This window comes from Chamaea fasciata, unplaced genomic scaffold (genome assembly GCF_029207755.1).
Source record: "Chamaea fasciata isolate MVZ Bird 193981 ecotype frontalis unplaced genomic scaffold, bChaFas1.0.hap1 SCAF_5, whole genome shotgun sequence".
Taxonomy (NCBI): domain Eukaryota; kingdom Metazoa; phylum Chordata; class Aves; order Passeriformes; family Sylviidae; genus Chamaea; species Chamaea fasciata.
This window is the reverse complement of record NW_027094090.1, coordinates 50,609,147-50,623,505: the sequence shown is the minus strand read 5'-3', so window position 1 is coordinate 50,623,505 and position 14,359 is coordinate 50,609,147. Positions and strand designations below refer to the sequence as shown.

General features: G+C 36.3%; 1 protein-coding gene across 5 annotated transcripts in view; it reads right to left on the bottom strand.

The window, feature by feature from the left end:
• The window catches only part of CCDC91 (coiled-coil domain containing 91), a 121,030-nt gene that overhangs the window by 53,956 nt on the left and 52,715 nt on the right, over positions 1-14,359 (bottom strand). For 4 of the 5 annotated variants that reach the window (XM_066183631.1, XM_066183633.1, XM_066183632.1 and 1 more), the window contains one exon: positions 8,235-8,312. The exons of the other annotated variant lie outside the window; for it this stretch is intronic. In XM_066183631.1, the coding sequence (XP_066039728.1) occupies positions 8,235-8,312 (78 nt within the window). The remainder of the gene's footprint in view (positions 1-8,234; positions 8,313-14,359) is intronic. 5 annotated transcript variants of the gene reach the window in all.

Below are 14,359 nucleotides of genomic sequence, written 5' to 3'. Positions count from 1 at the left end.
AATGCAGACAATGAAAAAATCCCCATCTTTCAAACAATCCTTATTTTAGAAATATATTTACTTCATGGAACATAACACACACATCAAATAAAATTTTGAATACTTTAAAAAAACCCCAAGAATGTATAAAAAAGATAAAATCTTCTGACAATTTTTGAATTACCTTTCCAAATTTTCCACTAGCTCTCCTCTTATGCCAAAATTGCTGTTCTTCAGAAATGCTGTAGCATGGTAGCAGTTCTTAGCACAAGTTCAGCGATTAAAAATGTTAAAACTTGTGCTTAATCAAAGTGTAAGATTACATTTACTGGTGTTTGCAGGGGATTTAGCAAACCGTAAGTTTACTTCCAAAAAAGCCAATTTATTCTAACTAAATTAAATTATTTCATTCATAGAAATTCTAGCTCTCAGAAAAACTGAACTCTCTAAAAAGTGTAACCTCTGTACATCAATCTTTATACTCTGCATAAACTAGAATAGCCACATATCACTGGTAAAAATTAAGCCTGGACCTTGGGGTTTGGGTTCTTTTTTTTTTTTTTTTTTTTTTTTTCCTAAACTATTGTAGCAAGAAATGTTCCATGTAACTGATACAAAAGAAAATAAAATAATTTTGTTCTTAGGGACTACAGTAACAGAGTGGTCATTAGGCTGCCATGGCATTTCTGAGGCAGTTTCTTGCTCATGCCAAGGGCTGAGTCACCTTATGCACTTTGCTGTGCAAACTTCACTGCCAACTGTTAAAACCCCTTTAAATGGTATAAAGAACTTTCAGTTTTCAAGGAAATAATTACTATTCACTGGATGGCATGTAGAAGCTGTTAAATTTTTAAAATTAACTTATTACTACTATTTTTCTTTAGAAAATACATAAAATTCCAATTCAGAAAGAAAAGCCTTCCTTCTCTGCCATACACACTATTAACCCAGTTAAATAATACCACAGGGCTGATGCTATATCTGACTGTTCCACTAGTTGGCCAAGTAAGGAGAAAGAGAGAAAAATCTCCCTATGCAGCACAGTACTACAGGTTTCTCAATGGGAAATACAGCACAGAGGTGTGATATCCACCAAAAACTCTGGCAAATTTCAAGTTAATCAACTACTCAAATTTAACAAGTAAAAAAAAATTCATTTACCAATTAGCTCATTTACTGAAATGAAACACACATTTGGCTACTTGATGATCGGTATCTAATTTTATAGTTACAACTACAATGACACTAAAAGTATTTTCACTAATTGCTATTCTGGGAAAATACTCTTATCATTGCTGAAATACCACTTTTTTCCTTAACTAGTAAAAGAGGAGTTATTAATTATGCTGCTGGGCTGACATTCCATAAAGCTATGGCCAGTGATTTAACACCAAGCTGACATTCTTGAAACAGTCTCCTTTTAACTGAATCATTTCAAGTAAGGTTACAGCAGAATGTAGCCTATAGTATCTGTTGCATGAAGTCAAGGGTAGGATTTCAATATGAGTGTTCTTGTTAATTAATTTTTCTTTTTATGAATTGTGCAAAGAACTTCCTTGACAGTGGTTGGGAAGGGTCATCATAGAATCACATGATCATAGGATTTTAAGGGTTAGAAGAGAACTTAAAGCTTATACAGTACCAACTCCCTGCTATAGGCAGGAACACCTTCCACTAGACGAGGTGGCCCAGAGCCCCATCCAATCTGGCTTCTTCCCCACTTTCTGATCTCTCTGCTAACAAAACAAACCAAAACAAACCCAAAAAACCCCCCAAAACAAAAAAAACCCCAAAAAACCCCCAAAAACAAACAAAAAAAACCACCACAAAAACTGTCAGAGAGTTGATCCTGCTTTTCCTTCAATAACCAAAACTTCACGGTGGCTTCTGAGAGAACAGAGAGCCTGAAACCCCTTAAGTTCTCTACACAGTCTTCATTTCAGTTTGATATATGATGCATTATGAAAATCACAGAAAAAACATTATTTCCTCAAACCCTTATAAAAATCTTCACACACCTAAATGACTGTACAAAACATTTTTTAATTAAACTCGGTAAACTAAGTAAAATAGTCTGAACACCTGTTTGAGCTCAGGTAAAGATCTAACCTTAGCTTTCAGTTTCATACACTGGAATAATCTTAGAAGAACTTGAGCTGAAAGTAAATCCAAATATCATAATAAGATCCATGATCACCCTGGAGGGGTTCTTAAGGGAATAAACATCTATTACATGTTCTAGTAGTGGTCAGAGTATTTAGTCCTGGAATGGACACTACCTGGAGAACAGGTACAGGGACTGAAAACCTGCACTGGGCCCAGCATGAGAAGAAAAGCTTAAAACCACAAAAGAGCACAACACTTCGTCCTGTATTTCTACAGTGTGTTATGTCCTGAGTACCAGATTATCTCTAACATTTATTCTCATACTTAAAAAGGCAGAAGTGCAATAACTATGGTTTTGCCAGAAGTGTAACACAGACATGCCAGCCCATTTTTAATACAAACTTATTTGCACGGCCCTAGTGCATAACGTGTTCATTCTACTGGCAATAGAGCCACAGCTACTTGCCTAAACAGAATTTGTTGTAAAGCCAGCAGCTAGAATTTATGAGAAACCCTCTTGGAATTAAACAACCAAAATACATATTGTTACCCCCAGTTCTTCCCAAATTCCCTAAGAGTAACAAATTGTCAAACCCCTTTCTTTCAACCCCCCCTTTTTATTATAGGAAAAAAGCTATTTGGAATAAAGGCAACAGAAAACACGAAGCAAATGTAATTATCCTCACCAATCTCTTCTAAAAAAAAATTTAAAAGCAATTCTGACCCATGCAAAACAACAGGCTTCCCAGAAGCATTGTTTGAAAATGCTAAACCTACTCATGTGTAACAGCAGTATGAAATACAAATCACGGTGTACAATTTGCTGGGTTATGTTTTAGAATGTTTCTTAAAAGCACTGTATCAAAAGCCTTAGTCAATCCAAAAGAACATCCTGCTCAAGCATAATTGGCTTCTTTAAGTAGCTAAATGGATGCCAGTACATCAAACCTTTTTACTTCAAAATTGCTGAGTCAGGATGACCAAAACAAGTCATCTTCAAAAATAAAAATTACTAATGAGAAGTTACCACATTGCTTCAAACATATGAACTGTATTAAATACTGCAATAGTACTAATAGAATTTTTATGCTTTATAGCATTAGACAATGATTCATCTAATTCAGCATCCTGTCTCCACCATTTAATTACTTTCCACTACTTAATATAAGGGTGAAATGCAATTAACCAATTACTGAATGATAAAACAGAGCAAAGGACACAATGCAAACTCTTTCCTGACCCATGGAAAAGATATGTTTACTTAATAAAACACAATATTTGATAAGTTGTGTTTTAATTCAGCTATTAGCTAAGACAGAGATGATACAAATAAAACTATTTAAAGGAATTCTGAAAATCTTTTCAAAAGAATTCAATTTACCCACTTTAGCCCAAAATACTGCACGTTTTCATGATTGGGAACATGTCCCATTAGGTACTATGGAATAAGGGGGGTTAAATACCACAAAGGGCTAATGTATTTTTTGCAGTGATATAAAAAATACAGTTTTATATTCAGCTGTTTAGGGTTGAAACTGTTTTGATCCATACCAGTAAGGATCAACAACTTACAGTATGCATACCATGCTGGGTTTATCTAGATAGCTCAGTTTTACTGGTATGGAAGTGTAAAGGATTTATTTTCCACAAAACACTGTTCTCACAGACTCCTGCCAGAAACAAACTGCAAACTCTCTTTTAATTTTCTATTAACCTTCCTATTTTTATAATATTTAACAGAATTTAATGTATTTTTCTATAGTCAGAAGCACACACAAAATTCATTGTTACTAGAAGGGGAGGAAGAGATTCCTTTCAATTTTTATAATTGCTTTCAAAAGGTAAAAGCCATTTAATCAATGATAAAATATTTTTGATAGCCAGATCTCTGAAAGCATGAGACATGATTGCACCTTCCTTTTATCGGAATTCTGTAGAGAGACTTCCACAGTAGCATCACTGTTGAACCGAACTTTTCTTATACTGTAAAATCCCAAGGAATCTCTCCTTTTCCAGCCATCATTTCTCCATGAGAAAAAAAAAAAAAAAAAAAAAAAGTTGTTTTTTATTCGAGGATCACTTGAATTCTAGTGTGACTTGCACATGAACAAGCAAAGAAGTTGGAAATGAAATACAAGCCCTTGCAAAAATTTTGGATTTCTCCTCTTATTCATGTGTCAGGCCTTTCTGAGCCAGGATGTCAACTTGGAAACTTAATAAGCTAAGCTGATGTTTTAAAGAGCTGAGAACTGGCCACATTTCAGAGCTTTCTCTCACTAGGGATAAACTATGTCTAAAAAAAGATATCCTGATTCTAGATTAACTTCTTTTGTAATGAAATCCTTTAAAATTTCCTTTGTTTATTAGAGGGTAACTTTTCAGTTCAGAGGTGTATTATTGACACAAAGATTTTTGAAAGAAAATCTGATGGCCCCCACATACCCCATACTTGGAAAATATGTCTGTTCTTACATTCTGAAAATCTGAAAAAAACCCCACCACCTTACATTGAAACATGAAGGACAAAACTCTTACTGCAGCAAGAGCTGGGAAGAACTTTGCACCTTGAAGTTCATTTCTGTAAATGGAAGACATCTGATTCATGCAGATTGTCTTTTATTAATTGCATAAAATAATCTAAGGAAACAAAACCCATCAAATAAATACACCTGCCTGTAACCTCATATTCTTTAAAGCTTACATTAGAGGATATCTTATATGATGAGAAATAAAACAGATTAAAACTATTAACTCATCTGTTTGCAGAACTGTCACAATTTCAGAACAAAAGCTTGACTAAGCACAGGAGAAATTCTTATGTTGCTTGTGGTAAATATCTGAAGATGTGATGTGATCCCACAAGCGTAACTTCCAAAATCTACATTTACTTTTCTTTACCATGGTTAATTACCAGGGATAAAAGTTTAAAACAACAATGACATGAAAGACAGAAATTAAATAAAATTAGGTAAACATGTGAAGGGGAAACTTGGCCTACATAGAACACTGAGTTAATTTTTAATTTGCTTTCTTGTGGTTTTTTAATACAAATTTCGTGACAATGTTGTGGATGGTTTATTTGTTGTAAGGAAGATTAGAATGTGAGATGCTTAACAAAGGCCAAGGCTTTTGAGGGTTTGTGCTATAAAGCACCTAATGGTCTCTATTAATGGATTTCCCAATACATTCAACAAGTGAACATTCCAAAGACAACTGAATTTAGTTCTAAGGGCTTTGCTATATCCAGGTCCTTGAAAATAAGTTGTTCAATGTTTGACTTCTTGTGTAAGCTGCATTTTCAGCACTGCTGCCATATTAAGAAGGACCAGTCAGGAGTAGGAATTGAGGGAATTTGGCCTCAAACTTGAGTACCTGGTCTGCCCAAGGATACCACACTAGTGAAAGATCCATGTGGAGAAATACTGTCCCTTCTACAACAAGTAAGTCCCCAAAATACAGGAAAGGGACTAGAAGGAAGTTTAAGCCATTTAAGGAAGATACATCAACAGTAACAGAGGTCTGCTGCAGTACATCTGCAAGGAATGGAATTAGCTCTGAATGGAAGAAAACTGATTTTCTGGTTACCAACTTGGCAGCCTTGTACACAGAAGCCGCGAAATGGAAACTCTCGTTTCCTTTGTAAACCAAAAGGAAGGCACATTCAAAAATACATCAACAATGACACTTTTCTATGCCAGGAATACAGACAAGACAAGTCAGTCAACTTTCTTCCACTGTTGTTCCACTTAAGGTTTCAGTACCTAAGTGACAGGATTTGGGGTTTGAGGAATTCTGGGGATTATTTCCTGGGGATTATTTCCTGGGGTTAAGGATGAACTGCTCATATTTTTACAACGTATCCTTAAACAACCAATGTTGGGTATGTTTATAGTGTTAAATGTTTAACAACATTTGACTCATTCACTTAAGAAAAAAAAATCTTAGCCCTGTTCCATATTGAAATACTAACAATGAATTAACATTTTAAAAGAATCCATGAGATCATTTTCTCAAACAAAGCTACAGAACAGTTTTTGCCTTCACTGAATTCCCTGATGATTCAGTGTTACTTTTTTATTTAAAGAACATGGCAAAGGGTTACAAGAAAGGTATTAAAGTATAAACAACCAGCCAAAACATGCTTGGGTTTTTTTTAACTTAGCAATTCTTTTTGATTTTTCTTGCTACCCTGATGAATAAGTCACCTCATGTTTGCAGACAGGGTTGATTACAGTAATTTACTCAGAGGTTGGCATATCTGATATTATTCCTCATCAGTGTTCAACTAACCACACAAGGCAACAGGAAGGCTTGTACGAGGTATATTCATGTCATGGTTCCCTGGTATTAAAGAGTGACTTTATGTAACCTGAATATAAACATGCAATGAGAAATAATGCACTAAATATAAACATTGGTTAGAAACACAAGGCTCAATTAACTCCCTGATCTTTTGTGCCAAATCACTGAAACTGATAAACATAAACTTATTTTCCAGAAGGCATATCAGATCTGCCCAGCTGCTGCTGACTGGTAAAATAGCTTTCAAAAGTGATTATGCCACATAAATGTATCCCTTTACCCAACTACACAAAAAGAAATTATTCCTTTAAAGGGCCAATATAACCCATGCAGACCTCTCCTTTAGTTCACACGAATCAAATAAAATAGTGAAAAATTACACCTAAAAAACATTCAAAACTTCCATTAAATAGTATAAAATTGTTGGATTTCATAATTCGCTTACACTTTCATTGCTAAAAAGAAGGAAAATAAGTGCAGCAATTACCAAAAGCTCACAAGTTTTTTCAAAATGTAAGTTCTCACAGGAACAGCCAGAGATATTTTACACATATCTAGAACAAAACTGAAACTAAAAATGCTGCCATTGAAGATGTTCAATGGCACACCCAAAGGTGCACACTCCAAATAAAACTCCCTTTTGAGAATTTCTAAGGCAAAGGGGTCCTCAAAGAAGCACAATAATTCTCCTCCAGAAGTGAAATGAGGGAGGCATGGAGACACCCCACTGGGACACCACCAGTGGCCATGTGTTAGTTTTTTCAGGAATGGAAAATTTTGAAAATCTTTTCTGGATAGGTTCAGGATGAAATTTGTATAAGTCATATTGATGGAGACAGACATATTTCTACAGAGAGACAGTTTCAATATTAGCTAGAACTCTACTAACATTTATTAACAAAATTATTAAAAAGGCTTTCTTATTATCATAAAATCATTAATATAGGAAATTATCTCTAAAATCATCCAGTCCAACCTCTAAGCCAGCACTGCCAAGCCCAGCACTAAATTTTCCTGCCCTCCATGCCGGATCATTTTTTGGTTACAAAGTACTTTTACCAAACAGTTAAAATCTGAAATTCCTCTTCACTAACTACATTGTCAGATTTGTGTTCTCAGCTCAGAGTTGCCTACCAGGTTTTAAGTTTCCCTTTTCATTTTCAAAACCAGTCTTCATTTCCATTTCCCATTATCAGTTTTCCTCCTGCCAGATCCATTTTAAGTCTAATACGAATTCTCCTTCTCCTTCTAACTTGATTCTAACTCCTCCTAACTTGATTTTGTCCTTTGTGCGTTTCTTAATAGTTTCCGTAACAGAACAAAAGACACAGATTTATGCTCCATGGTAACATCCAGTTCTTTCACTCTCCAAGCTGACAAGAACTAAAACAGCATGAAAGAAGAACTACAGATTCATCTTTATTTCATCCGTAACTCCCTTCTTTAGTGCTGTGTAGATAAAAACCTGCTGAACTGCTCTGTGATGCTGCTTTCCTGCAAGGGCAGCTCTGGAGACTGAAGAGGTCCAAAATGTGGATTTGTGATAAACAATCCAACCCAAAATTTACCACAACTGACTGAGAATTTTGGGGTTGTTCTGGTATTAAGTTTCCTTACTGAAAGTGGCTAACCAACTTTATCTGAAGTTTTCCAAAGTGCAGACTGGGAAAACATGCCATGCAAAATTTCAGACCAAACAATCTAAATTGAAAGCAACAGAAAAGACAGTGAGAGAGGTTGAGCAATCAGCACAAGCAGTACTAATAATTGTGCATGGCAGGCAGTCATCCTATCCACTATTACAATAACACCATTTGGAAACTGTGTTAGCTTGGCAACTCATTTACCTTGAATTCTTCAACAATAATAATTAAGGCTTCATGTCCAGCTTTTCTCATGTCTTCTAATTCCTGCTTATGCTTTTCCTGTACAAAAATACAGAAAACATTATCTACAACATAGGCACCTGACGTAAGAATTAGGAGAATAAATAAATAAACAAATAAATAGCAATTATTTTCCTCATTTTTGGTATCTTTCATGAAGAAATGCACACCGCTTGATCCTTTAGGTGTGATATATATAATATATATGAATGTGTGTGTGTGCGTGTGTGTATATATACACACTAAATTCAAATAGGTCCCAGTATTAAACTTTTTTTAATTTTTTTAATTTTTCCTTTATGGACCCCAGATGATTCTAAATGGTTCTCCAATTTTTATTTTTTTTTAGAACTTTCTTTGTTTCTTGGTATGCCTGTGGATGGCAGAACTTCCAAATCACCTTCTTGGTAAATGTTATTTACTGCCTTTATCAATAAAAGTGTTGAGATGAAGTAGTATCACATTGAATTTCCTCAGAAATGCACACCCTTCTCCTACTCATTACGTGGCTCCTCTTTTACTTTTTGTATTATTCTTATGATTCCTGGGAAATTATTCTTGCAAAAGAAATCCTAAATAGATTTTTAAAACAAAGCTGCATTGTTCTCTACTTATTTTCTGCACAGTTACGTAAAAGGAACATGGAGAGAAACATTCTAGCACTTTTTTCCTTCACCTAATAGTTTGCTAAGTCTACAATGTGAACACCTCATTGGATTCTCACCAGCATTTCCCACTTATCAATGAGCAGCATCACTTTTTCCAATCACCAATTAGTAAGAAGATGAAAAATATTCCCTCCCTCCTTGTTCTTTGCTTCCAGATCTGTTCTTGTATCAGCTCCTATGGCAGGATGTAATTGCTTTAAATCATCTTGGATTCAAATTATTGGATTTTCTTGGTGCAGAAAGCAGAAACACATTAATCACAAATGTTCCTTTGCAGTATGCGGTTGCATACACAACTTACACTATATAATTTTTTACTTTTTGGGTCACAATAAAGTTGAAATTAATACAAATCTATGCTTCGGAATAAGCAAAACCTAGTGTCTAACAAAGCCTGTAAGACCATTAAAATTAATTAATCTGTCTGGAACTGTATTTAACTAGAGATTTCTGCTCTGTCAGTCAATTCCTGTCTCCTGAAAGAGTCATCTTAGCAAAAAGTAGGAAGCTACACCTACGCAATCCTCTTACCTCTGGCCCAAACATAATGAGATATTTGGATTTACTTTAATAAAACCAAGGGGTTTTGTGAAGCCCAGCAAGAACAACTGCTAATAGAAGAAGAATTGAAGATGGAAATATTTTGCTGTGTACATTAAACACTACATCAGACACCAACACACAACACGTGGGTACATAATTTTAATCCTACTGTGATGCAATCATGTATCACTAACAACACAAATAATTCCAATTCTGATATTATACAGGTTAAAAAAACCCAATTGTTTTGACTGAGGAAGTAAGATATTCCATTCTGGTAGAAAGCACAGTGCCTCTCACTCACATTACCAGGCAAAGCAAAGCACAGAGCAAAAAAATGCCATTTGTCCTCTTACAATAAGTTTCTCAAGTTTTTCAGAACCAGTGATTTGTTCAAGGTCACGTCCTAAATGTGAACTGGTAACACAAGTTGAAGCATGGACACCAAAGCATTCCTGTAACACCTGTAAAGAGTTTTCTATTCCTGTAGGAAATATTCAAGGCAGTTATCTGAGCTGCTGCTGGCTGCCTGTCTTCTCTAAGGCTGTGGTACCTTCAGAGGTACCTGCCAGTCTGAGCCAGATCTCAGAAAGTAATGCACTCTCTTCCCTCTTCATTTCTGTACTCATGCAAAAAGGCAAACTATAGTTCCCTGCAGGTAACTGAAGTATAAGACAAATTTCAAATCCATCTTATGCAGCTTTGCTTTACACAGTTACGTCATTAAAACTCTTCATAGCGGACTCCATTGCACTGAGATTTTTGTCTCCATAAAATCAACTTTTCTTTGAGAGCATCATTTAAAAAAAGTACAAACATTTAGCATCAAAATGATTCTGTTAGGAAACTGGTAAGTTCTTATTTGGAGATATAAATATTTCCTTCAATTCATCCAAGTACAGAGAAAAAAATAGTAATACTGAACGCAACAGAACTAAATCAATGAGAAATTGAGGTAAATATGATGAGAATCAGTCATTATCAGAATAATGGCTAATTAATATACACACTAGAGTGTGCTATTGTGTATAAAATAGAGATTGGTCACTATTTCTGCTCAATGTGAAGTAAAAATGTGAGCTCTACAAAATTAAGACACAGGAACAACTCCAGGTCTCTAGCAAAGTATTTTCACTTAGGTCCTATCATCAACATCCTAGTGAAAGATACAGCTAAGAACCTAAAGAAAAAATATAGGGAGAAGAGAAAGATTTCAGATATCCCAAGATAACCAAAATCCCCACATTATGCACCACCTTTAGCTCACCACAGGAAGCAAAGAGACACTGTGATTTATTTCATACAAGTAAATATCATTTATACCTGGTGCATTACAATGGAAGACTTTGAGGTGAATAATGAAGTGAGGTAGCAAACAAACTTTCACAAGCAACTGCCTAACATCGTGGTGGTGAGGACATTTCCTGCTGAGTTAGAAATGAGTTGAGCCAGAGTTGAGTGAGTGTGAACAGAGCAGCCTGTTGGGAATATTATGACTGATTAAATGTGAAAAGCTACGCAAAGGAAATAGTATGGAAGAGCCTGTACATGCCCCAAACTGAAACATAATTACAGTTTCCACACCACTCTCGGAGTATTTGCAGTGTATAACAAGGATCTCTCTACCCTGTCACATTAACGACATTAATGTTTTGTGAAGAACAATTTATATTTGTTTACATCTGCTCTTTTTTTTCCCCTACAGGATGTGCACACAAAGACCCTCCACTGAAGAGGACATTAAACAATAAAAAGAAGTGCTAAAGCTGAAGTGTTGTTAGTATAAATGCACATTTTGCGACCAGAACTGCACGATATGGAAAATAGCACCTATGCTTGACTCAGGAAGCCTTCTCTGGCTGCCTTGAGGTTTTTAAAATATTAAACAGATAGTTACTCCTTTGGTGTGAGGCTACAAATGTGCCAGGGCAACTTATGTCCTGGATACTTTCCTATTCCCCACATAATCAAAATGGTGGGACAGGACGGCAAGAGGAAGCAAGGAAGAAGGGAGTGAACAGGAGGACAATGGCAGGGAAACTGACGAGAGAACATTTCCATTAAACAACACGGTAAGAATGAAAGGAATTCTGAGCTTCATTAGGATATTTTCATGTCTCTTATCTCAAAAGCATAAGTCTTCAGATCAAATTAAATTCCACCCTTTTCCATAAAGAATAAAATATTAATTTGAAAAGGGTTGCCAGCTGTCATCAACAGCTACTGATACTAATGCCAGTTAAAAAAACTCAACACAGCTTTACACAGTGCATGTATTTAAAAATATATCTGTATTTTTGTAGTTCTTTACTGCAGTACACCTCATGGTACATATACATATGTCTGAAAAAACTACACTAGGAGAGTTTTCCTTCTTTCTACAGATAGGAGACTGATCTGCACATTGCAAGGGTCTGGAAAAAGGATGGCTTAGGGAAAGAGGATCATGCTAGGAAATACTTAAGCAAGCTGGACATATTTAAGTCCATGATGCCTGACAGGATAAACCCACAAGTGCTGAGGGAGCTGGCAGGTATAATTGTGAGGGTCTGCTCAATATCTGTGCTGTGGGCTGATCACAATGACCCCAAGGAGTGTCTGAGAACTGGAGGTAGTAAATGTCATCCCTATCTTCAAGAAATGACAAAAAACCACAAGGAGCTACATACAGGCTAGGCAGTCCCAACTCAGTACCTGGGAAGGTAATTGTGACGATTTTTCCTGGGAGAGTGAAGTTTTTCACTGTAGGGGGCTATGTTTTGGATTTTTGCTGGAAAAAGTATTGGTAACTCATGGGTATTTTAGTTACTGCTGGCTTTTGACGCTTCTCTAAAACGGTCATGGAGATGCTGCCTAAGTGTGGTCAGGAGAAGCTGAAAGTGAGGTGGATTTAAAATTGGCTCAATGCCCAAAAGGTGGCAGTGTGTCCCAGTGGACAGGATGCTGAACGTGAGGCCAACAATCCTGGACTGCACTAGGCTAAATATTGCCCCCAGGTCATGAGAGGTGATCCTACCCCTCCACTCAGCACTGTTAGGGCCATTCCTGGAGTACTGTGCCTGTTCTGGGCTGCCCAGTAGAAAAAACCACATGGACATTACTGGGGAGAGACCAACAAAAGGACACAAAGATGAGAATGGGTTTGGATCATCCTTCACATAGAGACTGAGCGAGCTGTTAAGTCTGGAGAAGAGAAGGCTCAGGGGGATGTTATCAATACATATAAATACCTGAAGGGATGATACAAAAAGAACAGAGTCAGGTTCTGGAATGGGCTGCCCAGGGAGGTGGTGGAGTCACTGTCCCTGGAGATGTCTGAAGAAAGACTGGATGTGGCACTCAGTTGAGTTGGTAAGGTGATGTTAGGTCATAGGCTGGACTTGATGATCAAGGTTTTTGCCAGCCCAGTTGATTCTGTAATTGTTTTTACCAAGTCCTAATACACTAGGTATTAAGGCTACTCGGGTTTTCTCAAAACGTTTCCACAGAAAGTACTAAAAAAGATCTTACAAAGCAAACAACGGAGTGCTGCATATTTTTTTCACAGGTGAGCTCTTCCAAAGGACCCATTGCATACAGTTCACTATAGCACACATGTTGTTTTCCAATATTTATTCTGGATACAACCTTTTATTACCAGTTTCAAACATATGAAATGTCAAATGTCAAAACTAACAGTAACCAAACCTACAATTTATATCAACAAAATTTAACTAGAGATACCTTATGTGCCTGTCCTGGGTTGTAGTATAGGATGTGCACAAAGTATTCTATCACTATCTTCATGAACTGTTGAATCCAGGTGGGGCAGTGTTTTCCCAGACCCCCTCCCTCTGGGCTATCTTCTATTAATGGCCCATCAATGCTTGCCCATGACTCATAGCTAACTCCCTTCGGGAGCTATCTCTGTTTAATGGGCCATCAAGGACCCACTGCATGACTCATCATCCCATTGTGAGATGCTCCGCCCACGGGAAGGAACCAAGCATTCTCACCTGGATATGATCTGGGGTTTGGGACAGTACAGGGGGCCCATATCCACTGGATTCCCAGAGGAACAGAGCTACCAGACCTTTCTACAGGATCACTGCTTCAGGAAGACCACCTCGTCTGGATTGCTTCCATCACCCTGCTCAGGTTGTATTCTAACTCTGTCAGAGGTCTTTTGTATTTTTGCATCTATTTTATTTTACTTTTTCTTCCTTTCTTCCAATTAAATTGTATTTCTGACTTGGAGCCTCTCATTTGTTTTGCTTTCAAACCACTACAGTGCCAAAAATCGGTAACATTTCCATCTGCAGCTCTGTTAACCTTTGAGATGTAATCAATATTTGCTTTAGAAATGTAACTAATTGAAAGTATGTACATTGAATTTTCATAGTGTTGTAGTATTCGTAACACATAATGATGTTCACAGCACATTCCTAGAGGATACCTTCAGTCATTTCATGGATATTTAAAAACCCAAGGTGACTACAAAGAAACTCAAGCATGCAGGAACAAATTTCACTTAAGCATGAATAAAAACTTTCCAAAATTTACTGCTAGAATATATAAAAAAGAACATCATTATATGCAAATACTCTATTAATTTTATGTCAAGATGTAAGATTAACATATCTTTGAATTTTTTCCAATGTAATAAAAACCTAATTGTTTTCTTCCTTGTTTTAGAAGTATAGAAATTAAGTTTCATTATAGCATAAACAATCATACTTAGCATAAAATAAACAGAAAGAAAAGTTACATCTTTACATTTCAATCTCCTTTTCATTTTCAGTATTTGTACTATTTTCTTTGGCTGCCTCTTTAATTAAAACTCCAGGAGCAAACAATGTTGATGTACTTATCTCTTCTTTCAATCTTGACTCCTTT